General features: G+C 39.3%; 3 protein-coding genes across 4 annotated transcripts; all 3 read left to right on the top strand.

Moving 5' to 3' along the window:
- The first annotated feature begins 837 nt into the window (after nt 1–837).
- Nucleotides 838–7084, top strand: LOC100120040 (serine/threonine-protein phosphatase 2B catalytic subunit alpha isoform). 2 transcript variants are annotated; one of them, XM_032596462.1, is made up of 16 exons: nt 838–993; nt 1376–1822; nt 1908–2344; nt 2415–2618; nt 2697–2821; nt 2895–3006; nt 3076–3221; nt 3303–3442; nt 3520–3688; nt 3760–3886; nt 3980–4060; nt 4187–4271; nt 4375–4472; nt 4856–5287; nt 5368–5475; nt 6665–7084. In XM_032596462.1, the coding sequence occupies exons 1-16, from the start codon at nt 938–940 to the stop codon at nt 6694–6696; spliced, it is 2799 nt and encodes a 932-aa protein (XP_032452353.1). In that variant the 5' UTR covers nt 838–937; the 3' UTR covers nt 6697–7084. The 2 variants fall into 2 exon arrangements, with proteins under 2 accessions (XP_032452353.1, XP_001603722.2); XM_001603672.5 differs by having other exon boundaries at nt 6263–7084.
- Nucleotides 7085–13640: 6556 nt separating this feature from the next.
- On the top strand, nt 13641–18106 carry LOC100120110 (cuticle protein-like). The gene is made up of 4 exons (XM_032596420.1): nt 13641–14183; nt 14270–14748; nt 15998–16007; nt 17513–18106. Exons 1-4 carry the CDS (start codon nt 14172–14174, stop codon nt 18026–18028), a joined length of 1017 nt encoding a protein of 338 aa, XP_032452311.1. The 5' UTR covers nt 13641–14171; the 3' UTR covers nt 18029–18106.
- A 4554-nt stretch (nt 18107–22660) lies between these two features.
- Nucleotides 22661–23368, top strand: LOC116416324 (pupal cuticle protein C1B-like). Its single transcript, XM_031924195.1, has 2 exons — nt 22661–22672; nt 22754–23368. The coding sequence occupies exons 1-2, from the start codon at nt 22661–22663 to the stop codon at nt 23234–23236; spliced, it is 495 nt and encodes a 164-aa protein (XP_031780055.1). The 3' UTR covers nt 23237–23368.
- The last annotated feature ends 68 nt before the right edge of the window (nt 23369–23436 follow it).

Raw genomic sequence — 23436 nt, 5'->3', positions numbered from 1 at the left:
CAAAAAAAAACTGTAGTGTGCACGTGAAGCTTACTGAAGCAATTGCGTTGCTCAAAATCGGTTGTAATCTCACGTTCTCCCTGGTATTCATATTAGTCAATTATTATGGTCTCCTAGTCAGTAAAACCGACGCAAGTGTCGGATGAAATATGAGATTGCACGTACGATCTGGATAAGTAATATGTGTATACGCTGTGCTTTACGGCACTTGACTTTGATGACGTTTGCACGAGCACGCATATATGGTATATTATATACATACTGGTCATATCCTTCGAAAGTATAAACTATATAAATCGCATCTGTTATATGTATATATTACACATAGCGATGTAGTCTCGTATGTAGGTATATGTATATGGATCGTAGACGAAAGACCTTGACTTGTGCACTTATACATTATAATGGAATAGAAAGGCTGGCAATACATGGCTTATATGCAGGAAATATAAACACATAAAATCGACTTGAATTTTATATAACATGTACTTATAGTTGGTACTTTGGAAAACTGATCGTGGTGATGATGATGAAGTGTGTGTATAAACAAAAAAGGATGAGAAAAATTAAAAAAGATTGTGCGAGGAGGTAGTGAAAAACATTAAGTAATAAGGAGTCGTTTGTACGCTGTACTTCAATACATATATTTTTTAGTCATAAAACGAGATTTTTATTTTACCTCTCCCATATCATTTCCTCTATTTACGTTATAATATCTGCCTAAAGTGATCAAATCAAATTCAAAAAAGTTCGTTTCTCGCGGTACATCTATTTGCCTCAATACATTCTCACACAAACAGAGTCAAATACTTCTCTCGATTGGCTGATACTTAGAAGGCATTCCTCTCCTTCTCACCCCTATTATCCTCTATAGCTCGTCACCCGTCAGTAGTTTGAGAAATTCGAACGTGTGAAGTGATAACTGTCAATCGTGATAATGGATAACTTTACGAAAGAAGATTTACCTTCAAGATGTAATGCGCCGGAATGCAGGTATTTGCGTTGAACCTTAGTTTACATAGTCACTCGTTATTGCAGAGAAATTAGAGTTTGAGAATATTAAAAATTTCATATCGGAAAATCGATCGCATTTTTTGTTTATGACAACCTCGTTAAAACGTAATGCATTATCGGTTTTGGAGTATTTATGTAATACTGTATGGTCAACCATCTCAAAAATAGTTGATAAGCGTAAAAAGCAACGAACAATCCGTTGCGAAATTTGTAGGAGAATGACCGGTACGTAGTCAAAACGCGAAATCAACACAGTAGCCGCGTCTCTGACCTCAAGCTAAAGTAGTGTCACCTGTGGCGGTAAACAAGCCATGTATCCAGCCGAATAGCATTTCTTCAAACGGTCAAAAATTACTTTCAGCGACAACCGAGTCACCAGTGCAACATCCCCGCAGCAGCTTTTCGATGGAGCCAGCGACAACAACAACAACAACAACAACAACAACAACAACAACAGCCGCAAAGCCTCGTCGTCGTCCTCGATCGAGGAGATACAGAACGACGGCGAGAACTTCGTCTCGACGCTCACAGTCCTGCTGATGAAGTCCAGCCAGGAACAGAACAATAGCAACCGTTGGCGTCGTCGACAAAGCTCGACCTGCAGCCCCGTCTTAGAGGACGTCGATCTGGTCCTGGAGGACAACGACCAGGTGATCAATGCCTCTCCGGAGACCATTCGACACAGCGAGTCTTGCGCCGGACACGAGACTGTCAACACTTCTCTGCCCAGCGAATTCATCAGCAAGATCAGTAATTTGAACTTGAACTACGACGAGGACGAGGTGGCCGAGAACGAGATTTCCGAGTGGTAAGCGAGTGCACTTGTTGTTATCAACATCGAATCGTGATAATTTTAGATGATCGTTCAATGACTGCCGACTGTTTATACACAGCACCATCGACATATCAGGCAGCAGTGACGTCATTTTCGTCGAGTCAGGCAAAACATCGATGGAGCAAACGGTCTGTTTATCGAGCGACGAAGAAAAATCGCCGGACGTGATGGTTCTGAAACACAGGGACTCGGTGCTTCTAGCGAAAAAGGAGCTGAGAAACATCGTCGACGATGTGGAGACTTCGTTCGAGAAGCCGGAAGGGGTAGTCCCCGGGAACGACGACGTCGACGACGACTGTGTGAGCGACCAGGTCGAGACCATGAGAAACGCCGACGTTAGCAAAGTTTTGAACATGTCGCTGCCACTGGTCGACTGGAATAAGGGTATCTCGACGGAGGATGACGAGACCAATCAATCGCTTTCCGAAGCGCTGCTCAACGTTTCCATCGAGTCGCCCGAGAAAAAGCAAAGCACCAAGTCACGGGTCATGAAGGGTATGTCAACTTCGTCTAATGTGGGATGATCGAATAACTTTTTAAACAAATTCGCATTATCAATTCGCAGACGTACCGTGTCCACCGACGCACAAGTTAACCGAAGCCGAGATCTTCGACAGGCACACCGGTCTTCCGAAGCACGAGCTCCTCAGAGATCACTTTGAGCAGGAGGGCAGAATCGAGGAGTCGGCTGCTCTTCGAATCCTCCGCATGGCCGCCGAGATATTCCGTAAAGAGGAGAACCTCCTCAAGGTGAACGCTCCGATCACGGGTAGGTACAAAAGCGAATTTATGAAGATTTTTTCGGCGGAGCGACAAATGCACGAGAACGTCTCTTTCTTTTCCACAGTCTGCGGCGACGTTCACGGCCAGTTTTACGATTTACTGCACCTCTTCGAAGTCGGCGGTTCACCTTGCTCGACGTCTTATCTCTTTCTCGGCGACTACGTCGACAGGGGATACTTCAGCATTGAGGTACGTTACACGCCGCTGTTGCGCAATTCGCGTAAGGATTCACGAATTTCATTTTTCAACTTACTTTTCGCAGTGCGTGCTCTACCTCTGGTCTCTGAAAATTTTCTTCCCGACGTCGATGTTTTTTCTCAGGGGTAATCACGAGTGTCGTCATCTCACCGAGTATTTCACGTTCAAGCAAGAGTGTGCGTATGTTGTCTATTATAATTATTCGTCGACTTTGAGCTTCGTTTGATAATCTCGACGTGTTTCAGGTCTGGTCAAATATTCGAAGACGGTCTACGAGGCCTCCATGGCAGCGTTCGATTGTTTGCCGCTGGCGGCATTACTCAACAACCAGTTCTTTTGCGTGCATGGAGGTCTGTCCCCCCAGATTATGGAATTGGAGGATTTGGCCAGAGTAATACAACCTTAAGACAGTGATAGAAGTCCTTCTGTGTATGCATATTCAAAAAACGATCTTGTCTTTTTTCTCTCACAGATTAATCGATTCCAAGAGCCACCGTCTCACGGAGCCCTCTGCGATTTGCTCTGGTCAGACCCAACGGAGGATTATGGAAAGGAGAGAACTCCCGAGCGCTACAAAGAAAACAGCGTTCGAGGCTGCTCCTACTCCTTCAGGTATAATAATTTATAGACGTACTTTTTTCTCAAAAGTTTACCCGTGCAAAATTAGGAAAGAAATATTTCACGTACAGCTATCAGGCTTGCTGCGACTTCATAGAGCGCAACAACTTGTTGGGGGTGATACGGGCGCACGAAGCTCAGGACGCGGGCTACAAAATGTACAGGTACACGATGAACGGTTTCCCATCGCTCATCACACTTTTCAGCGCACCGAACTACCTCGACGTCTATAACAACAAGGCTCGTATCGAATCGTATACAAATTTGAATGATCCATTCATTTTCATCGACACATATCAACGTAATTACAGGCCGCGATTCTCAAGTATGAGGACAACGTGATGAACATCAAGCAATTTCACTGCAAGCCTCATCCGTACTGGTTGCCCAACTTTACGAACGTCTTCAGCTGGTCCATGCCTTTCGTCGGCGAAAAAGGTTGGAGAAAGAAAAACGCTCAATTATTCGTGATTATACAGTTATTTGCAGCACGAGAAGGGTTATTTAACTCGTTACTTTTTTTGTTTCAAGTTACGCAAATGCTCCTGGGTCTACTGCAGATTTGCTCGGACGACGAGCTTAAGGACGACGAAGAGGCAGCTAAGGATGATGGTAAGCGTTGTTCTTACAAGTATCAAAAATAAATTTAAACTATTCACAAATTTAAACAAAAAACTTATTGTACGACGAAAAAGAATTAAAAATCCACAGCTAAAATCAATACATCTCATTTCTCAGGGGCCTTAACAGCAGCGCGCAAGGACGTGATCCGCAAAAAGATCAAAGCGGTCGGCAAAATGGCCCGAACTTACACCGTCCTCAGGTAAGCCTCCTCCCATATAATGTACACACACACACTCACACAAGCTCTCTCGTATACTCTTTCGCGTATTAACTTTTCTTCTTCTTCTTCATCGTCTCGGCAGAGAAGAGAGTGAAAGTGTACTGCAGCTGAAGGGCCTTACTCCGAGCGGTTCGCTACCTCGTGGCGCGCTCTCCGAAGGCAAGTCGTCCTTGAGAAGCGGTAAGTGTATTGTATGCGTGTGAAAGCCACCTGCTGACCCAGACAAACGATGATCTTGGCCGGAAAAATTCGTTTTTCTTTATTCGAGCAGCTCTCGTTGCGCAATTCGAGAATTGGCGCATACTCTGCGTCCGGCCTTCTTGTTTACGTTTCTTATACGAAAAGAGTTGAATCGACGAGTCGGGGAGAGGATTGATTTGTGGAAAGAGCGGGTTCGCAAGGATATGCTCAATGCGTTGCTTTTTTTGTCGGCGAGTTATTAACCTTGCGATTATTTTATTGAATACTGCGTTTTTCCTTGAGTGTTAAGTCGATCGTTATCAGAGGCACGACAGTTTTTTAAAAAGCTTTTCGCTTTGACTAAATCAAGCTTAATCTTTCAGCTATACACAAGCACCTCAGCTTCAAGGAAGCCAAGTCTATGGACGCGGTAAACGAGCGCATGCCACCCCGAAAAGACTCGGTTTCTTCAACGCCAAAGTCGTCCTTCTCTTCACCGACGGACAATCAATTCGTTACGCCACGAGGGACGTCCACGTCCTTATCGCCGGAAAGCCAAGACTGGTTTAGCGGACCCTCGACATCATCGTCGAATTTCAAAGACCTGTCTTCGAGGAAGATACTGTTCGCCTCGCGAAACTCGCCACCAACGGATCTTCCGGCGAAGGTTGCAAAACCGCCGAGGAAGTCGCCGCCCAGTGACAAGGAAGCGGGAACGGCTGTCAGGTCGAAGATCCCGGTGTTAAATAGAAACAGGAGCAAAACCGAGTGCCACGAGTCCGAGGATTCTAAACAGCCTAGTCCACCACTGATGAGTATGTATTTTTTACCTTCTAGGTGAGTATCGGTAATTAGGACTAATGCTATAATTTTTCAAATTTTATCATTACACTAGGAAGGAAATCGGCACCGGCGAACGGACACTGGCCTTCGTCGAGGAATATAGACGAGACGGATGAAGCAGCAGTTTGTGATAACGAGTCCGAAAATCGGGAGCATGAAGGTAGGCCATTCAGCTTTTTAGTCCGGGCGCTGGTGCCATCTGAGTGTAAATTTCGAGCTCTCCTCAGTAACTTGGAGTTTTTCTGAGTTTTTTTGGATGCTGAAACGCATACTTTTTGAGTTAAAAATCGTTGAATTTTTAGATTTCACGAGAGTGAACGGGAAAAACGGTTCGAAAAATCGTGGCAAATCATATTTTGTGAAAACTTCATTGATTTTTAACTCAAAAAGTATGGGTTTTACGAAAAAATTTGTAAGAGCACTTTCGATTCAAAAATACCTAAATAATGTAACCCAATTTTTTTCAATTGCAAATAACGATTATTTGTTTATTGCAAATCAGTAATTTGTTTGTAACAAAAAAACTGATTGGTTTCGGGCTTCGTAACCAACAAATTTCGATTCAGCATCCAAAATACTCCAAGTTACTGAGGCGAGCTCGAAATTTACACTCAGATGGCACCAGCGCCCGGACTATTTCGAACTGAGTTCTAGTATTCTTCTACAACGAAGTATGCTAATAAGTACAGATTTCGGTATGGAGGTTTGCTTTCGTAGAAGATCGATTCGCAAAACGTACGAAAAATTCTAATAATCTCTCATGATTCGGGTGACAGAGTTGATTTTTTTCAATGAACAGGCTACAGTTTCAACACATACGTTACAGATTTTACGAAATAATTTACTTCGATTGTTTAAGAAGAATAGTACAAGCATTTATCGTTACGTATTTTTTTATATAAAAACGTTTTACTATTTTTTGAATAAATGTGATCTAATTTTAACAGATGAGCCATCGACTCCGGTGATCGCGCCCATGACATTAGTGCAGGCGTGTAGCGTCGTGTTGCAACGTTATGTACCGTCTACGAATCGATCGAAACCATCGAAATCACCCAGATCATTGATAAAAGCTTGCAGTGTTATTCTCAATCGTTGTTCACCGGGTGAAGATAAAAAGTCTTTGCCAAAGACGCCTAAATCAGTGGTGAAAGCTTGTAGCGTTATCGTAGAAAGGTGTCAGTCGCCGTTTAAAAAGAATCGCGTCAGTCCTCTTCGAAGGCAAGCCTCTATGGATTTATCAACGATAACGCCTGATATAAAGGCGGATGCTTCAAGGCGTCGATCGACACATATTTGAGTACGCGAGAACATTTTTGTTAACGAAATCGACGTTTCATCTTTTTCAGAAAACACCGAGAGCCATAAGTGTCTATTATAGACCAGTATGAAGTTGAGTGGTTATAAATTATGGAGGAGTATATTCACGAAATTTATAGAATTATAATTAAATAAGAATATTAATCAAGTCGAAGATTTTAAAAATAAGAGATTTAAATATAATTTAACTCTATTGTTGCGAATATCGTAGCATTACTGAACATAGTTCAGAGAGTTGGTCGTATTATGGAAAAGTATTATGGAAAAAAGGTTTTTTTTACTGTAGCGTAAACATATTTTTATTATAGCTTGTAAGCGTAGATATATTTTTAAAAGTAAATAATGATTTGTCAGAATATTTGTAAATACTGTGAATCCAATTGAACGTACTCAGTTTTTGAAACATTAGCATTTCTATTTAAATAAAAAATATTGATATATTTAAATTATGTTGCCTGTTTTGATGGTTGGCGGTTGATTTGTACAAGTTAAAGAAGCTGCGATATCGAGTTGCTCTGCGATTCTCTCGTCCTGCTAAGAGGGCTTGCAAGATGTATACGCAAGAATGGGGCATTTTGTCTCAGGCAACAAAGGTAGTTTGCCCAAAGCAATGTCGGAAACCGCAGTCACACGCTTACTCCAGTAATGCCTCTCCATCTATGATCTTGTCTACGAGTCTATAAGATTAAATAATCATAAATAATGTTGCACAAAGTTGAACCTTTTATTAAAAAATTAGGACTAACAAAGTTACTACGAGTACAAAAGAATTTAATTATACTAAAAGAATTTATTTAAAGATCGCTATCGTTCTTAGAGTTTCCTTCTAATTTTGTTAAAACACTGTTTGTGAAATGAAGTTCACTTTTGAAATTACTATTAGTGTTCTTATTCAAGTATAATATGTTAAAAACATTTTTTTGAACAGTCACCACAACTTGCAGAAAAATATTAGGGTTGCGTACAAAGTTTTCATGGTACTCCAGATTCGAAAATTTGTGCTGTAGAAAAATTTGAAATTTCATAAATTTTAGTTATGAGTAAGCCATTTCTATACATTACAGTACTAATGCTAATGGTAAATAAGGGATTTCCTAGTAAAATACAAGATAAAATTACAAATCCGAATTCATTGCCATTGTCAGTAGCTGAAAATGCCGCAAAAAATTTTTTTATCCAATGTCAAAGTATTGATTTTAACGTGCCGACATTTTTCAAATATCCCCAATGGCTAGAACAATTCGTAAAATTAATACATCAAAGTTACATTAAAACTTTTTTATTAAGTAAAAATAGCTCAATATTACGCGATTATGCACCGAACGTAAACTGTATATTGGCAGCGTCTAACGATACATCCAAAACAGTAAAATATGTAACTTCAAGAATGTCATCACTAGGATACACATGGAATTATGATACAAAGCTCATGATGGCCTGTTATGCGATACCACTGTCAAAATTTATTCCAAAAGATTTTGAAACTAGTAATAAGACTGATTTAGCAAATGTACTCTACATAGATTTGAATTCTGGCGCAGGACTTTACATTTGTTCGTCTTCGAATCAACATCGAAAAATCAACTTGTTTTCAGATGAATCACATGAGGATTTAAGAAAACCATGCAAAGTTGATTTTTGTGGTAAGACCTTACAAATAGCTTTAAATTACAAACCGCCGATGACTGAGTATATTATGAAAACTAGGGATATAAGCGACGTAGCTATAATGGAGCGCATCACGGACATAAAAATTGTCAGCGGTTTCGAAGTCCAATTTCTGAAATCATTAGCGAAACACTTTAATTTTAAGATTATGCTTATGAATCTCGGTAAGGGAGAAAGTGTTAGTCAACAATTTAAAAAAGGAACAGTGGATTTACTTGCTAATTTTCTAATCATTGATCATGGTTACCATACCGGTTATACAGCGAGCACCTATCCGTTGCTACATCATGAAACTTATTGTCTTGTCTTGCATAGATCGTTTCTTCCTCAGAGAATTATAAACTTGTTCGAGATTTTTGAATATCCTGTATATTTATTACTTGTTGCAGTGAGCATTGTTGTTTCAGTTATGTGGCTTTTGATACTTAAATTATTAGCGAAGCTGTCGGTCGGTAATTTACCTATTAGCTCCATAGTGATGGATGTGATTTCTATCGTATTTCGTGAAAGTATTCCGAGGTAATTAAACATTGAAATGGCAATAGAAATACACAATAATTAAACCTTAAAAAAATTAATTTTTTTTCAGAAAAATGCATTTTTATCAAGAACGCATTCTCATAGCAACTTTTTTACTGTACATTTTAGTGATAATGTCCATATTTGATGGAAATCTTATAAATATGTACAACAAATTAGATACGAATCCCCCATTCAAGAATTTACAACAATTTTTAACGTCTAATAAATCGGTATTACCGAGCACTACGGAAGTAGAAATGGGACTTGATAAAGAGGCCTGGGAATTAGCTAATTTCGATCGAAAAACTGTATCGCTTGAAAAATTCACGAATATCAGAGGAAAATTTTTAATTGTTCAGAATTATAAAAAGTTCCTTCGGCAAGGGTATGCAATATTAAGTTTTTTTACCAACGCTCGACAAAAATTTGTTGAGAATTCGAAAGATGGAGATGCCACTGATTTCGTTATTTTAACCGATATTCTTAAAGGTTTGAGAAAAAAAATGGGTATAATTGTTTCGAAAAGACTGAGATTTTTATTTCGAATTAATCGTTACATTACCCGATTACGAGAAGGTAGAATCACATATTTGTGGTACCAGTCTTGGAATTCAGAGTTTCGAAATAGAATAAAAATGAGTAATAAGTCTAAGGGTTTCCACGATTTAGCACTATCCGAAATGCAAGTACCGTTTATTTGTCTTGGTTTTGGTGTTTTATGCAGTTGCATTGTATTATTGTTGGAAATTTTTGGCAGTAAATGTAGAAAATTTATCACCATTATGTCTAAAATGCTCTACACTCTTGTTAAATTAAAGAATAATAAAAAACAAAACAAGAAAAAGTAAAATAGCTTAATAAAATGTCGGATAAGTTATTCTATATACTGTAACAGCTTTGATTGTTTTGAATAAAATAAATTATTTAGTATGAAATTTCACTTTGCGATGTTAGTAAGTAAGTCTTATAAAACTTAGTTTGGTGGTGACTTTTTATGTAGGATTTAACAATGATTGATTGCTAGAAGGCTTTTCTGATGTTTTGCAGTTATTGAAAAATATATTAGGAATACCTATACGTAATTTACTGGTATTAGCTATTATGTCAAATGTATGAATACTTTCTGAATTCCACATGATAAATAAAGTTTGTTGTACGAACTCAATTAATTTTAATAATTATCCAACAATTAACTGTATTCTAAATATGTGACTCTATAGAGTGACTAGGAAGTCAATATTATTAATTAACTAAAAGGCAGTTGGCAAATCACTCATAGTAATGTAATGTAATGTGTAAGCCCTCCGACCTTTTAGAGTTTTTCACATAAGATTACTGACAATAAGAGTAGAAAAATTTGTACATGAATTATAGGTACTTAAAATTTACTGTTCTACCAAAGTTGTGCTACAGAAGAAATTTGCGCTCACTTTACGAAAAACGTTTTTTTTTTATTTTGAATATGCATTGATTTCGAATTTTTTGCATATTCATCATCATGAGTCGAAATTCATAAAGAAGTCTACCAAATTTGACGAAAATTATGCAATCTAAACTCGTTTGGAGGCCTGTAAGCTAAATGTGGAGCATTCTGTATCAGAGCCGTTATTAAGATTTATTTTCGTCGAAAGCTGCTCAAAAGCCGACATCGAGGAATTAAGTAAAACCAGTCTACTGGTCAATTGTCAAGGTCAAGCAGAACGCCTCTGAAATATTTATTTTTTCATTTAAGTGCAATTACTTACTGTACTATAATGGCAGAGCTGAAAACATACATTAATAACTCACACTAATTATAATAAGAAAAAAAAATCAATTTCAAGGGCGACAAGTAATTTGCTTTTTAATATTCTTTTCCATCGTGACTTCAATCAGCTAAAACATTGATTTGGACGTAATTACGGACTAACGAGAAAGCTAATTATCAATCTAATCATACATCAATAAGATTTAGAATAAGCCAACGGCGCAACGTCGACAGCTAAACACTTATGTCTTGCCTATTTCGATTATTCGCTTAAAAATGTGGCAAGCAACATATAAACTCGGTACATTTCCAGTCAAATTTCAAAAAAGTAATTTAAATATTCGTCAAGCGCTTATGAAACAGAATTAATTTAATAACTCCAAAGTCCTATCTGGCATGATCTATTAGCACACAATAGTCGCGCGAAAATTCTCCGCGTCTCGCAATTCACTCTCGCCGCACGAGTAGCCCAAAAACGCAACAAACGAGGCGAGAGATTTCTACCACGTCCTAAATCAGATCGCCGTCTTCTAGAACCTCATGTCGTCCGGTTTCCGAGTCCCGAAACTCGCCTCGAGCAGCGATCAATCTGCTCCTGGTTTCGCAACGCTCCAGACGACGAGTGTACTGCGGTGATATAGGTATAATATGCTCGTGCGGGCTCAATTTCGCGAAGCGACACGCCTCGTTATGTAAGGGCTACTTTACGGCGTTGCCGATCAGGAAAACGGAATGCAGCGAGATGCAGTCTGCGGAGCAGTATACGTATACGAAGGTCAGTGTCGTTAGGCTACCAGCTGGAAAACAGGCTTTGGAGGCTTTTTTTTAAACGTGGAAGGATGTAAATTTTTTTGTAGTATGAATTTTGTTATTTTTCTCAAGGTTCGTTCAACTATTCGACATTCGACATGAAGAAAGGATTTTTTTTTCGAAAATGTATAGTTTTTTCATTTTTAAGAATTGTTTTTACTTTATGCCAGCGTATACATCTGCGGTAGGCTTTGGGTAATAAAAGTCAAGGTGCACTTTAATTCGATACTTTCATCCTGCGAGTCTTCAGACCGTTGCTTTTACCGTGGCCGTCTTATTTAAAAAAATGTAATGTTTATTTTGTAATTATAATGCACAGGTAATAATGACATCACTCGTTAAAGAGTTTTTTGAAGATCGAATTTTTCAAATCCCGTTTAAATAATCTGTAAAAAACATAATGACGTACGTTATAATAATTACATTTGAATGTCAATAATATGTAAGCAGTTTTTTAAATAACAACGCCGTGGTATAACTTTTTTAAATTTTATGAATCACTCTGTAAAGTCAATTTTCTCTTGATTGAACGAAAGATAGATCACGGTACAAGAGAATTAAAATTCGTTTCTGATCGAACCAGATCATTTTCGGCTTCGCTGCATGTTGCATAACAAAGTTTGTCGACCTGGATCATTACCTGCTTGGGTTTTTTCGCAGTTGTCTTTTTCTACACGTCTGCGTTCGCTAAAATGAGATCGTGTTTTACACGTGCGGACGTTGCACGTTGATTCACGCTAGTTTAGATCCATAAATCCATATTATACACTTAGTTTGAATATGTATATAGGCATGTTACGTTATGAAGTTTCATAATATTTATATGAAAAATTTTTGTTCAGTTTTAATAATGTACTTGAGATGAATTTAATTATATAGTTATTAACATTATCTGTCATCGTTTAAAAAATAATCGAGCTACTTTTATCCAGTACTTAAAACGGTACGATGATATATATTTTTTAATCATCTTGAGAGGACTTTCGTCGAACTTTTGTTGAACTTTCGTGAATGAAGGGATTGAAGAAGAGTGGACGAGCGCATTCTCCGTTCCAGTGATGTAATTATTATGGCTTGGAAATATGCGTATAGCGCGCCGATCGAGCGTAATGAGTCTCGATCCAAGTGAGAGGTGAGAAAGAGACGAACGACACTGCGGCTTCGGAATTATTGATTATTAAATTTTGCATGATATTATTTGCGAAGATTTACCTTTACTCTCGAGCAATTGGCCTGTCGAAGTTTACGGCGTAATCGACGGAATGCTTGGACTTGCGAATGCGATTTTTCATTTCAAGAATGAAAAATCATATTCGAATATATTTATTAATCACGAATTTCAATGAAATGAAAGTACCAATGTCACATGTCTCCTTTCAAAGATCCAGGTTAAAAATAAATTCGATTAAATTAACGCGCCTCATTAAACACACCTTTTATACGCGTAGAATCTCTTTATTATTCGAAAATAAAACAGAAATCACATCATCGAGACCTCTGAAAGCGCTGTAAGCAAATATTTCTCGAAACAATGAACCTGCAGCTCATACGCAGCTTACTTCCTAACAGAAAGGACGACGATCGTATCCTCAGCCTGTGCCATCGAGGGTCTCGAGTCTCGATACAAATATTTCCAGAACCTCGAGCTACGCCTTTTTGCCGATGCCACCTTGAAAAAAAGGGGGTCAAAGTTGCGAAACTCACGCGAGAGGCGTGTGTAGGGCTTGCCTTGAGATATTCCTCCGGCTGCATCTCTCGCGTGAGCGCATGGATAATTAAGGGAGAGAAAGGGAAAGCTGATGTGCGAGTATTCCTCGGGTGTAATCTTCCAAGAGAGAGAGAGAGAGAGGCGCCTTTGTTGAAAATGTGCAAGGTGGATCGTGGACATTTTCTCGTTATAGTGGAGGTAGATTGACGATTTCGTTTTTATGAAGCTGATTATGCGGTGATGATTCTCTTTTCTCGAATGAAAATGAACGCATATGAATTTTAATAATTTTAATAAATTTAATTGAGCTAGCCAGTACCTGTCTTATTTCTATTCCGTGCGTGAAGTATTATTGAACCATGCATCAATCGTACTATTAATTTCTTTCAACACCTGATCAATCAAATATTATGATCGGCTTCTATTCTACTTCTTTAAATTCTAAATATTACAAAAATTTCTTGTACATATATATTTATTTCACATGTCCAATCCGACAGTAATAAAAATTCTTATAGAAGTAGTAATCTTATCTGAATCAAGAGATCAAAATTTACGTAACGATGTTTACATAGGTCAAGCAAATCTATTTGCGCGATGTTTACTCAAGAATAGCATACCAGGTACCTAATTACAGAATGGCCATTATAGTTAGCCTCTATATACGCCTCGATGATTAATACACCGGCTACGTAACGTGAAATTCTCAAACAATACTCGCGCACGCGACCAGCCATAGTTTTTTCGCCCCCGGGCATCGCGCGCGCGAATTCCCGTGTCGACTCCTTCGGGGCACGCAAATTTAATCTGGACCAAGGTTAGAAGTTTGATGCTGAGAATGTATATAATATACGTCAAGCCAGTCGTATTTTCATCAGGAGAAGGCGTGCGCGGGGGAAAGTGGATCGGGTGGACGCCCAGGGGAAGGCTTCCCCACTTTTGCCGAACTTTGCGATCTGATGCGGTCGAGCATCTCGAGAGGTATAAAAGGCTTCGAGCTTAGGCTCAACGATATAGTCTCGAGCTACTCGATCTCGCAGCTTATTCGACACACACAAGTCAACCAACAAACAAAACAGCCATGTTCTCCAAGGTCAGTCTTGATCAATTTGACAACAGTTATTATTAAAATATAAAAAGTCTATTTAAGTATCTAATATCATTATTCTAATCTTGCAGATCGCAATCATCGCCTGCGTCCTCGCCGTCGCCAACGCCGGAGCCGTCGGCTACGCCGCCCCGGCTTACACCGCCAGCTATGCCGCTCCGGCCTACACCACCAGCTACGCCGCCCCGACCCTGAGCGCAACCTCCGACAACGTGTACCGCAGCGCCGGCAACTTCCACTCGATCTCGACCCAGTCCAAGAGCATCGCCACCCCCTTCTCCTCGAGCAACAAGCACTTCACCAGCGTCACCAACCCCGGAGTCTACGCTCAGACCGCCTATGCCGCCCCCGTGGCCACCTACGCCGCCGCCGCTCCCATCGCTCATGCCAGCTACGCTGCCCCCGTGGCCCACGCTAGCTACGCCGCCCCCATCGCCCACGCTGCCCCCGTTGCCGCTCACGGCAGCAGCCTCCTCGGAGTCGCCTACTCCCCGGCCGTCGCCGTCTCGCACATGACCTACAGCAGCCCCGTCGGCATCAACTACTCCTGGTAAACGGCGAGCAGCGAGATGACCGGCTCAACCTCCTCTGGTTGAACTATGACTTCTGTACAATAGCTCTCTCCCTCTCTGCTTCATAGATATTTATTTATTACAGTAATAAAACAATTTTTTCGCCATTCTAAAACTTTATTCGTTTACTTATTGTCTATACCCTTCCACGTTTTTCCATCTTATTTAAAAGTTTAGGAGGGTTCCTAAACGTGTTTATGAAAAATTGAATACAAGAAAGAAAGAAAGATTGATTATTAACATAGATTCGTATTTTGCATTGATTCGTCTATATCTGATTGCATATTTTGTTGCTATGTTAAACGTACCCTCCATTCGGAGTACATAAGTATTTGTAACAAAAATACAGCGAGTCATAATGATAGTACTGCTTACTTTCTTCATTGGGTAGGATGGAACATTGTGCTTTTACTGAAACAAACATTTTCTATACGAGTTGCAAAAATTAGTTTTTTTCGAAAAATAATTTGAAAAACCATCTGTTACAGTTGATTCCTCCTTGTAATACTTATACCTGTTGCTATATCTCCGTTGTGTGTATACGCAGTAAAAATAACTTGATTTTTTAATCTTTATTCTTTGTAAAATACGCTGCTTTAAAGACTAATTAAACTTAATTTGCAAAAAATATCGTCATTTAAATTTATAAATTTTAAGTAAATCATTTGAAATTTTTTATAGATATATTTAGCATAAATACCTTTCATTTTATCATGCTAAAACATTCATTATTCCTGCTGGCCCATTGTGGCACTCGGTGCAAGAATTTGTGAACTTTTTCACTGTCCGTAGGGTTCCAAGTGAACGAATGGTTCTTTTGGGCTCAAACTCAAGGAGGATACTTTGTACACTTGTGGTTTTAGTATGAATGCAGGGATTTTTATTCGAATGTTTAGAAATGATTTGGCGATGTAAAAACTGCGATATTTGAATTCGAATAAATGTCCCTACGTATCCATCGGAGCCTTATATAAGAAGCGAAATTAGAAATTTATCTCGAAAATAACGCAAAAAAATCTTATCAATACGCACTAATTTATTTACTAAAATATGTGTGCGGAGCATAATATACGTACATACTACGGTAAAAAATAGGATTTTCAACATTTACAATAAAAATTTTATTCAAATTTAATTTATTAAACTTAAAATTAAAATTTTAAGTTGTATGAGACAAAAAATGAAAAATACGCAATTTTACGAAAAACGATAAAAATTTTGTTTTAGTATTTTGCTTGTAACTTTGCGGAAAATTTATTTTTTTTGATAAACGGCTTTCAGGAGCATGTTCTACGGAACATTTCCTGTCAAAATAAGCAATAAAAAAAAATCGATTTTTTCGAAGTTTAAATGTGTTGTGTCCCCTTAAGGGTACTTTTTTATCTTCTGACTAATTTCCATAGCTATTGTCAAGAACTCAAGCAGCATTATACTGCGCAACAAAGTAATTTTAAATCGATTTCAATATGAAGTTTACTATTCATATATACACATTATTCCCAGATAAAAATAGACCAGAATTCTAAAAAACAAGAAAATTTGAAATGTTTTGCTTATTTATCATTATAACTACAATGACGTGATATTCTGCAGCGTACTGCATAATTTTAATGTGTATACGTGTATACGTGTTTAGAATGCTTATCATAAATATAAACTTAACGCTTCTTTTACTGGTTGGATTGATCTTGTTCCCGACATGCACAATTTCGCGGATAGGCGCATCGCACTGTGGATCTATAGAAGCCACAGTGTAGGCTCGCGGCTCACTCGATTCTATAGTTATCGAGTGAGTGCCGCTTTCTCATCCTTAGTCATTGAAATGACTTATAAGCAGGAGAGGCTACACTGGCCATGTAGCACTAAGACAAGAGAGGCGAAGTGTCGCTCTTGTGCTTAGAGGGCCGCAGATGCGTCGTATCTGTGAAATAGGTACGCTTGATAGCGGCCTACGTGCATGTATTTACACGGAGAGAAATGTATCAGTAAAAATTACTATACTGTATACTAATCGAGGCACAAACTCGGACCTACGCAGAAAATTTAGTATGTTTGTGTGAAAATTTACTATACATTTATCAAAAATTGCTATACCAGTATAGTAAAAATTGCACTTCGCTTCGGTAAACAATTATCGACAGAGCTCAAAAATTCGCCTGTTCACTTACTGCCGCTAGTGGGTTTCTTGCAAACTCCACTCGCAAGTGACGAAAAACTTCGGTTAGTATATATACGGAACTTCCAGATCGGAACATTATATATAATTATAAATGCGATTAGTCTAGCGATGGCGTTGTTAGGTTTCGACATATATTAAAATACCTATACATATCATATATTAAAATACCTACATTATGTAACAGAGATCACTTTTACTGAAGGTCAAGGGTAGAGAGGTGTAACCGAAATGAGCGATGAGGCCGTTGTCTTCGGAGGTATTGCGGGGAAAGTAGCTTTAGTGCCTTAGGCGAAATTCCCCACTTTCGGTTCTGTACATCTGCACGCCCTCTTGAAGAGGTATAAAAGGCTTCGTGACATGGTTGAATGTTATAGTTACGATTCACTCGTCTCATAGCACCTTCAACGTGACCAAGACCGACCTAACTTAATAACCGCAACCATGTTCTCCAAAGTAAGTAATGAGTATAAGATTAGTAATATTCTGATCATATGCTATTAGGCTTTCTAAAATTTTGAATAAATATTTACTTATTTATTATAATTTTGTGTCTACGAATCCAGATCGCAATCATCGCTTGTGTCCTCGCTGTCGCTAACGCCGGAGCTATCGGCGTCCCAGCCGCCTATGCGGCTCCAGCCATCGGCTACGCCGCCCCGGCTTACACCGCCAGCTACGCTGCCCCGGCCTACACCACCAGCTACGCCGCCCCGACCCTGAGCGCAACCTCCGACAACGTGTACCGCAGCGCCGGCAACTTCCACTCGATCTCGACCCAGTCCAAGAGCATCGCCACCCCCTTCTCCTCGAGCAACAAGCACTTCACCAGCGTCACCAACCCCGGAGTCTACGCTCAGACCGCCTATGCCGCCCCCGTGGCCACCTACGCCGCCGCCGCTCCCATCGCTCATGCCAGCTACGCTGCCCCCGTGGCCCACGCTAGCTACGCCGCCCCCATCGCCCACGCTGCCCCCGTTGCCGCTCACGGCAGCAGCCTCCTCGGAGTCGCCTACTCCCCGGCCGTCGCCGTCTCGCACATGACCTACAGCAGCCCCGTCGGCATCAACTACTCCTGGTAAACGGCGAGCAGCGAGATGACCGGCTCAACCTCCTCTGGTTGAACCATGACTTCTGTACAATAGCTCTCTCCCTCTCTACTTTATAGATATTTATTATTACAGTAATAAAACAATTGTTTGCTATTTTAAAATTTCTTTCATTTATTTTACTTATCCTTCTACAAAAATTTCAATACATGGTACAGCTTTTCAAATTCACACAAGAATTGATTGTTACATCGAAAAAGATTATTTATCTTAATTTATATTATTTAAAAAAAGTAATATTTGTCAACTTAAAGACAATGTGTTATGAGCAGTAACAAAAAAGGTTTTTATAATTTATTATCAAGAATTATCATAATATGTTGCTCTCATTGATCCACATAAATGTATTCTACTTTTCTATTCACACATACCTAACAAACATACAATTCACGCAGAACAATATTTCTTATTGCATGTGTATGCTTACTACTGTGTCTGATATGTACTTAGACTGAATTTAAAACAATAATTATCTCAAGATTCCTATTATATAATAAATTAATTATTTCCAATAAGACCGGGTTTCCTTGAAGAATTCGTCGCTGGGATATGTGAATTTCAGAGCTTACTCAACTAGATGGCTTCACACTGTCAATGAGCCTTCGACGAACGAGCTTTCTAGCGATCTTCTCGTGCAGTATTCCTTGATACATTAAAAACATCGAGAAATCTTGAAATACGTAGGCTTCAAGAAGTTGAAAACATTTGTTATATCACGTAGAGTAAGTTCGGCCTGCGCAGCTATGGTTATTATCTATATATAGCACTGCGTGTAGTCCTTTCTGGCGTCGTGCTTTTCAGATATGAACTGCTTACGCCGCGGATATGTGTGGCAGACACTCCTATAAAATAAGTACGCGTGTCTAAAGTGGCATTTTCCGCTACGTCCTCGCTTACGCCACTTGTATCATAAAGTACTATATTTATTATTACATAGAAAAATGGCACGAATGATAGCGATCGCGTGTACATAAAAAAAAATACATCGAATACATTATTCTCCTCGAAACTATGTCGGTGTGGAATAAATTTCGTATAACTTTACTTCTAATGAACAATTTTAAAAAAGGCTTACTTAAAATTAACATTCAACAAAAATAAAAACTCAACAAAGACAAAATTCTTAAAATGCTTGACATGACGAGCCTGTACCATGTCAAGCTTAATGCGAAAGAAGTATAAGCACACTTTGAAAAAAAAGCATTCATAAAGAATTTTCGAATGTCCGCATTAAATAAAGACTTATATTATTAAAAAAGTATTCATAAAGTAATCTTTATATACAAATTTCTGAAATGTAAAATGTTATTAACTGAAAGTAAAGTATTTCATAGTTGTATGAAAAGTATTCATAAAGTATTCTTTATGAATGAACATATATATCATGAATATTAAGAACTAGTGGACTTTCTACAAACTCAACACTCGGTCTCAAAAACCCCACTTTACTTTTATTACTGAATATAATTATATATTTTTCTCTGCAAGTATTCATTGGTTGTCATTTATTTATTTATTATTAATTAGCCCATACGTAAACGCAATTAATATATCAGATCTAAAATCCGGTGTATAAGAATTCGATTTAGATAAGTGGTTAGCGTACTCAACTGCCGTGCCGAAGTTCAAGGTTCGATTCCCATCACCGTCAAAAACTTTTAATTTCTTAATTATCTTTCTTCTAATATATGAAAAACAATAATAATAACAATAATAATACATATACAACGCGTGTGCGCCATTTTAACGAAAATTAAATTCTTTAAAAGCAAGAATTATTTATGATTACTTTATGAATGCTTTATGATTTCTTTAGTGGTAACAACTAATCCATGCTAAATACTAAGAAATACTTAGTGATTACTGTATGACTTCTGTTTTGGCACCAGAGCATCTGCTGCGAAATTTCATTTAAAACACAATAATTCTTTATGAATGCTTCTGAAGCGGACATTCGTTAAAACCTGAAGCTATCATTAAGAATTCTATGAAAATACTTATTGAAAAAAAGCATTCACTAAGAATTCATTACAATTTTTATAAAAGTTCCCAATGCTGATCGGGATGTCCACTTCGCTTTGAGTTTATCGTAGTGCTTTAATATCAAGTTTGAGAGCTCGGTCGTCGTTGCCGTCGCTGTGTTGTCATCGGTAGCTGATAGATCAACTTCTTTGGCTTTTTGATCTTCCGGAATACTTATTGTTGGCACTAACTTCGCCAGCTTTTTCTCTTCGTTCGTTTGCCGGCGGGTCACTGGTCGCCTTGCTATCGTTGTTTTCACCATGATCAAAGGTCAAAGGAAATTGCCGCGATTACTAGGTCGCTAAGAAACCTTTGCATCGAATAAGTAGTACGTGTTGCGAGCTCGCAACGAAAACGAAAACTCTCTGTCTTCCATGCAACGAAAAGTAACTCCAAAACCGGGTTTCAGACGAAGTGAAGCACGCTCTGTCGTCGTGAACCGAGTCGTGCCGAATTCTAGTACGCTCGCCCGTAATCCTTAACACACGCTTTTGGTTTGAAAATTTAGATTAACATTTTTACTTTAGGATCAGCTATATATGTGACGATGAAAACGGCCAAAAAACGGCCATAATTGATATATATATATATATATAGCCGATCGTAAAATTGAAATGTTAAACCAAATTTTTAAACGAAAATAGAAGAAAAGAGCTTTAATTTGATCCCTGGATGATTAAAATTGGCTGTTCGGATCAAAAGTTATAAGAATTTTAAGAATAAGAGAAAAATCGCTGATTTTCGTAAAACATCTTACTCTTCGTGACTTTTTACTATCTTCAAGCCTAGACTACTTTTTACCCAGGCAACTATTTTTAACTCACCAGCCTTTAAATTAAAGCTCTCTTCTGATACTTTCATCCTAGCAATACACATTTTTGGATTGCGCCTTCATACACTTCGTGGGTAAAGTTGAATCATGGCTTGTTTTCGATAATTTTCCCCGTGTTAAATTCCCATAAGAGAATTTAAACTGCCCGGCAAAAAATAGGTATTTTTTAATCTTGCATGAGAACCCAAGGTTTTTCGGATTCTATATGACCTAAAGAACCCAAAAAGTTGGTCGGGTAGGTGTGCTCTCAAATTTAAAATTTGTTCACTCAGACCCACTGACGTGTCCGGTTTTTTTCTGGATTTGCACATATAAAAAACATGGATAGCACCTCCAATCCATGTGCCAACAAAGAGTTACGGGCCAATTACTAACTATTGTACCTTTCTCTCTTAGTCTCTCTCGGTCGACAAACAGACTGTGATAAACAACGAACGTAAAATGATATGATATAACCCTTATATATATATTTGACTGAAAGTGTAATGAGTAAGTGGCTTTAAATGCCCATGTATTTACTTTTGTTTTTATACAAAATAAAATACTCTCTCTCTCTCTCTCTCTCTCTCTCTCTCTCTCTCTCTCTCTCTCTCTCTCTCTCTTGCACTCCGGGTAATTTATTACCTGGCCGGGCAAGCATTATTTTTTCAGGCATCGATACGAACAGCTAAACCCGAGGTCTTGAATTTAAAAAAAATTGTCCCTATCGAATGTTGCGGGCAATTTAAAATAGGGTAAAAATTTGTATAAATGGTTTTTGACATGATCTGTGTGCGAAATTCGATTTCTCATAGCTGCTCAGCGTGTGCGAAATACCTGCTTTGAAACACTAGTGTGCGAAATTCTGAATTTCAGGTACAGCGTGTGCGAAACTTTGAATTTCGCGCATAGCATGTGCGAAACTCTGAATTTCGCGTACGCTTATCTGATAAGAACGTAGATTCGCACACTCGTGTCAAAAAATAATATACGATACTCGTGCGCATAGGTGATCGTCACACTCGCTACGCTTGGGCAAGCGCATTCGCGCACTCGTATCGTAATATACTATTTTACGTTTAATTCATTCGTAATGCTGATTCAATAGTGTACCAAGGGCGTAAAGTGGGCTTTTTTAGGCCGAGTGTGGAGTTTGCAGTACGATTCAAGGCGAGTTAGCCCGAGCCGAAGGCGAGGGTGTTTACCAGCCGCAGACGAGTACTGCAACCACACGAAGTCAAAAAGCCCGCTTAGCCCTTGGTACACACCATATTTTTTGTAATGCATGTACTAATTTTCGCATTTTAGAAGACTGGCCAATGATTTGAGTAGCAGGCGCAAAAGTACTTTTGCGCCCACCGGTAGGAAAACGATAGAAACTGTAAATCAATATAAATTGTATACACACAGGTATACTAATATTGAGAAAATATTAACAGTGGTTGATTTATTATGAATTTTTACTATACTAAATTAACACAAGTGCATGTGCACCGATGAACTTTCGAGGAAAGGAAGCTGTATTCTAGATTTGCCAGCGCTGACTAAAGCCAAGGGTGCGCGTCATCGAAGGTCGTACGAGCGATGGAATCATTGACGTGGAGAAAGTGTCTTTATATCCTAAGGCGATCTCCCTTCTTCTACTTTTATAACTTGCCACTGCTGAAAGCACTTCTCGTGCGATATAAAAGGCTTCGCAGCTTGGCTGGACGACAGAATCCTGAGCCATTCAAACTCGCCAGTCCAACGTAATCACGTTACATAGCTCAATCATGTTCTCCAAGGTATACATACATTACTTTAATAGCTATTCTGATCTAATAAACTGTTATTCTTTACAATATAAATAATAATTTCAATTGCAGATCGCAATCATCGCCTGCGTCCTCGCCGTCGCCAACGCCGGAGCCGTCGGCTACGCCGCCCCGGCTTACACCGCCAGCTACGCCGCTCCGGCCTACACCACCAGCTACGCCGCCCCGACCCTGAGCGCAACCTCGGACAACGTGTACCGCAGCGCCGGCAACTTCCACTCGATCTCGACCCAGTCCAAGAGCATCGCCACCCCCTTCTCCTCGAGCAACAAGCACTTCACCAGCGTCACCAACCCCGGAGTCTACGCTCAGACCGCCTATGCCGCCCCCGTGGCCACCTACGCCGCCGCCGCTCCCATCGCTCATGCCAGCTACGCTGCCCCCGTGGCCCACGCTAGCTACGCCGCCCCCATCGCCCACGCTGCCCCCGTTGCCGCTCACGGCAGCAGCCTCCTCGGAGTCGCCTACTCCCCGGCCGTCGCCGTCTCGCACATGACCTACAGCAGCCCCGTCGGCATCAACTACTCCTGGTAAACGGCGAGCAGCGAGATGACCGGCTCAACCTCCTCTGGTTGAACTATGACTTCTGTACAATAGCTCTCTCCCTCTCTGCTTCATAGATATTTATTTATTACAATAATAAAAAAATTTTTCGCTATTTTAAAATTTCTTTCTTTTATTTTTTTATCCTTTAACCAAAATTCTAATGCATGGTATACAGTTTTTCAAATTTA

The sequence above is a fragment of the Nasonia vitripennis genome, chromosome 2, assembly GCF_009193385.2.
Source record: "Nasonia vitripennis strain AsymCx chromosome 2, Nvit_psr_1.1, whole genome shotgun sequence".
Taxonomy (NCBI): Eukaryota; Metazoa; Arthropoda; class Insecta; order Hymenoptera; family Pteromalidae; genus Nasonia; species Nasonia vitripennis.
This window is presented reverse-complemented; position numbering and strand designations above follow the sequence as displayed.

What these genes read in the sequence shown, in the direction of transcription:
- LOC100120040 (XM_001603672.5), top strand. Translation starts at nt 938, where the DNA reads ATGGATAACTTTACGAAAGAAGATTTACCTTCAAGATGTAATGCGCCG. An exon ending in GGCTGCTCCTACTCCTTCAG is followed by an intron (nt 3,443 to 3,519) that starts GTATAATAATTT and finishes TTTCACGTACAG; the next exon opens with CTATCAGGCTTGCTGCGACT. An exon ending in CGAAAATCGGGAGCATGAAG is followed by an intron (nt 5,476 to 6,262) that starts GTAGGCCATTCA and finishes TAATTTTAACAG; the next exon opens with ATGAGCCATCGACTCCGGTG.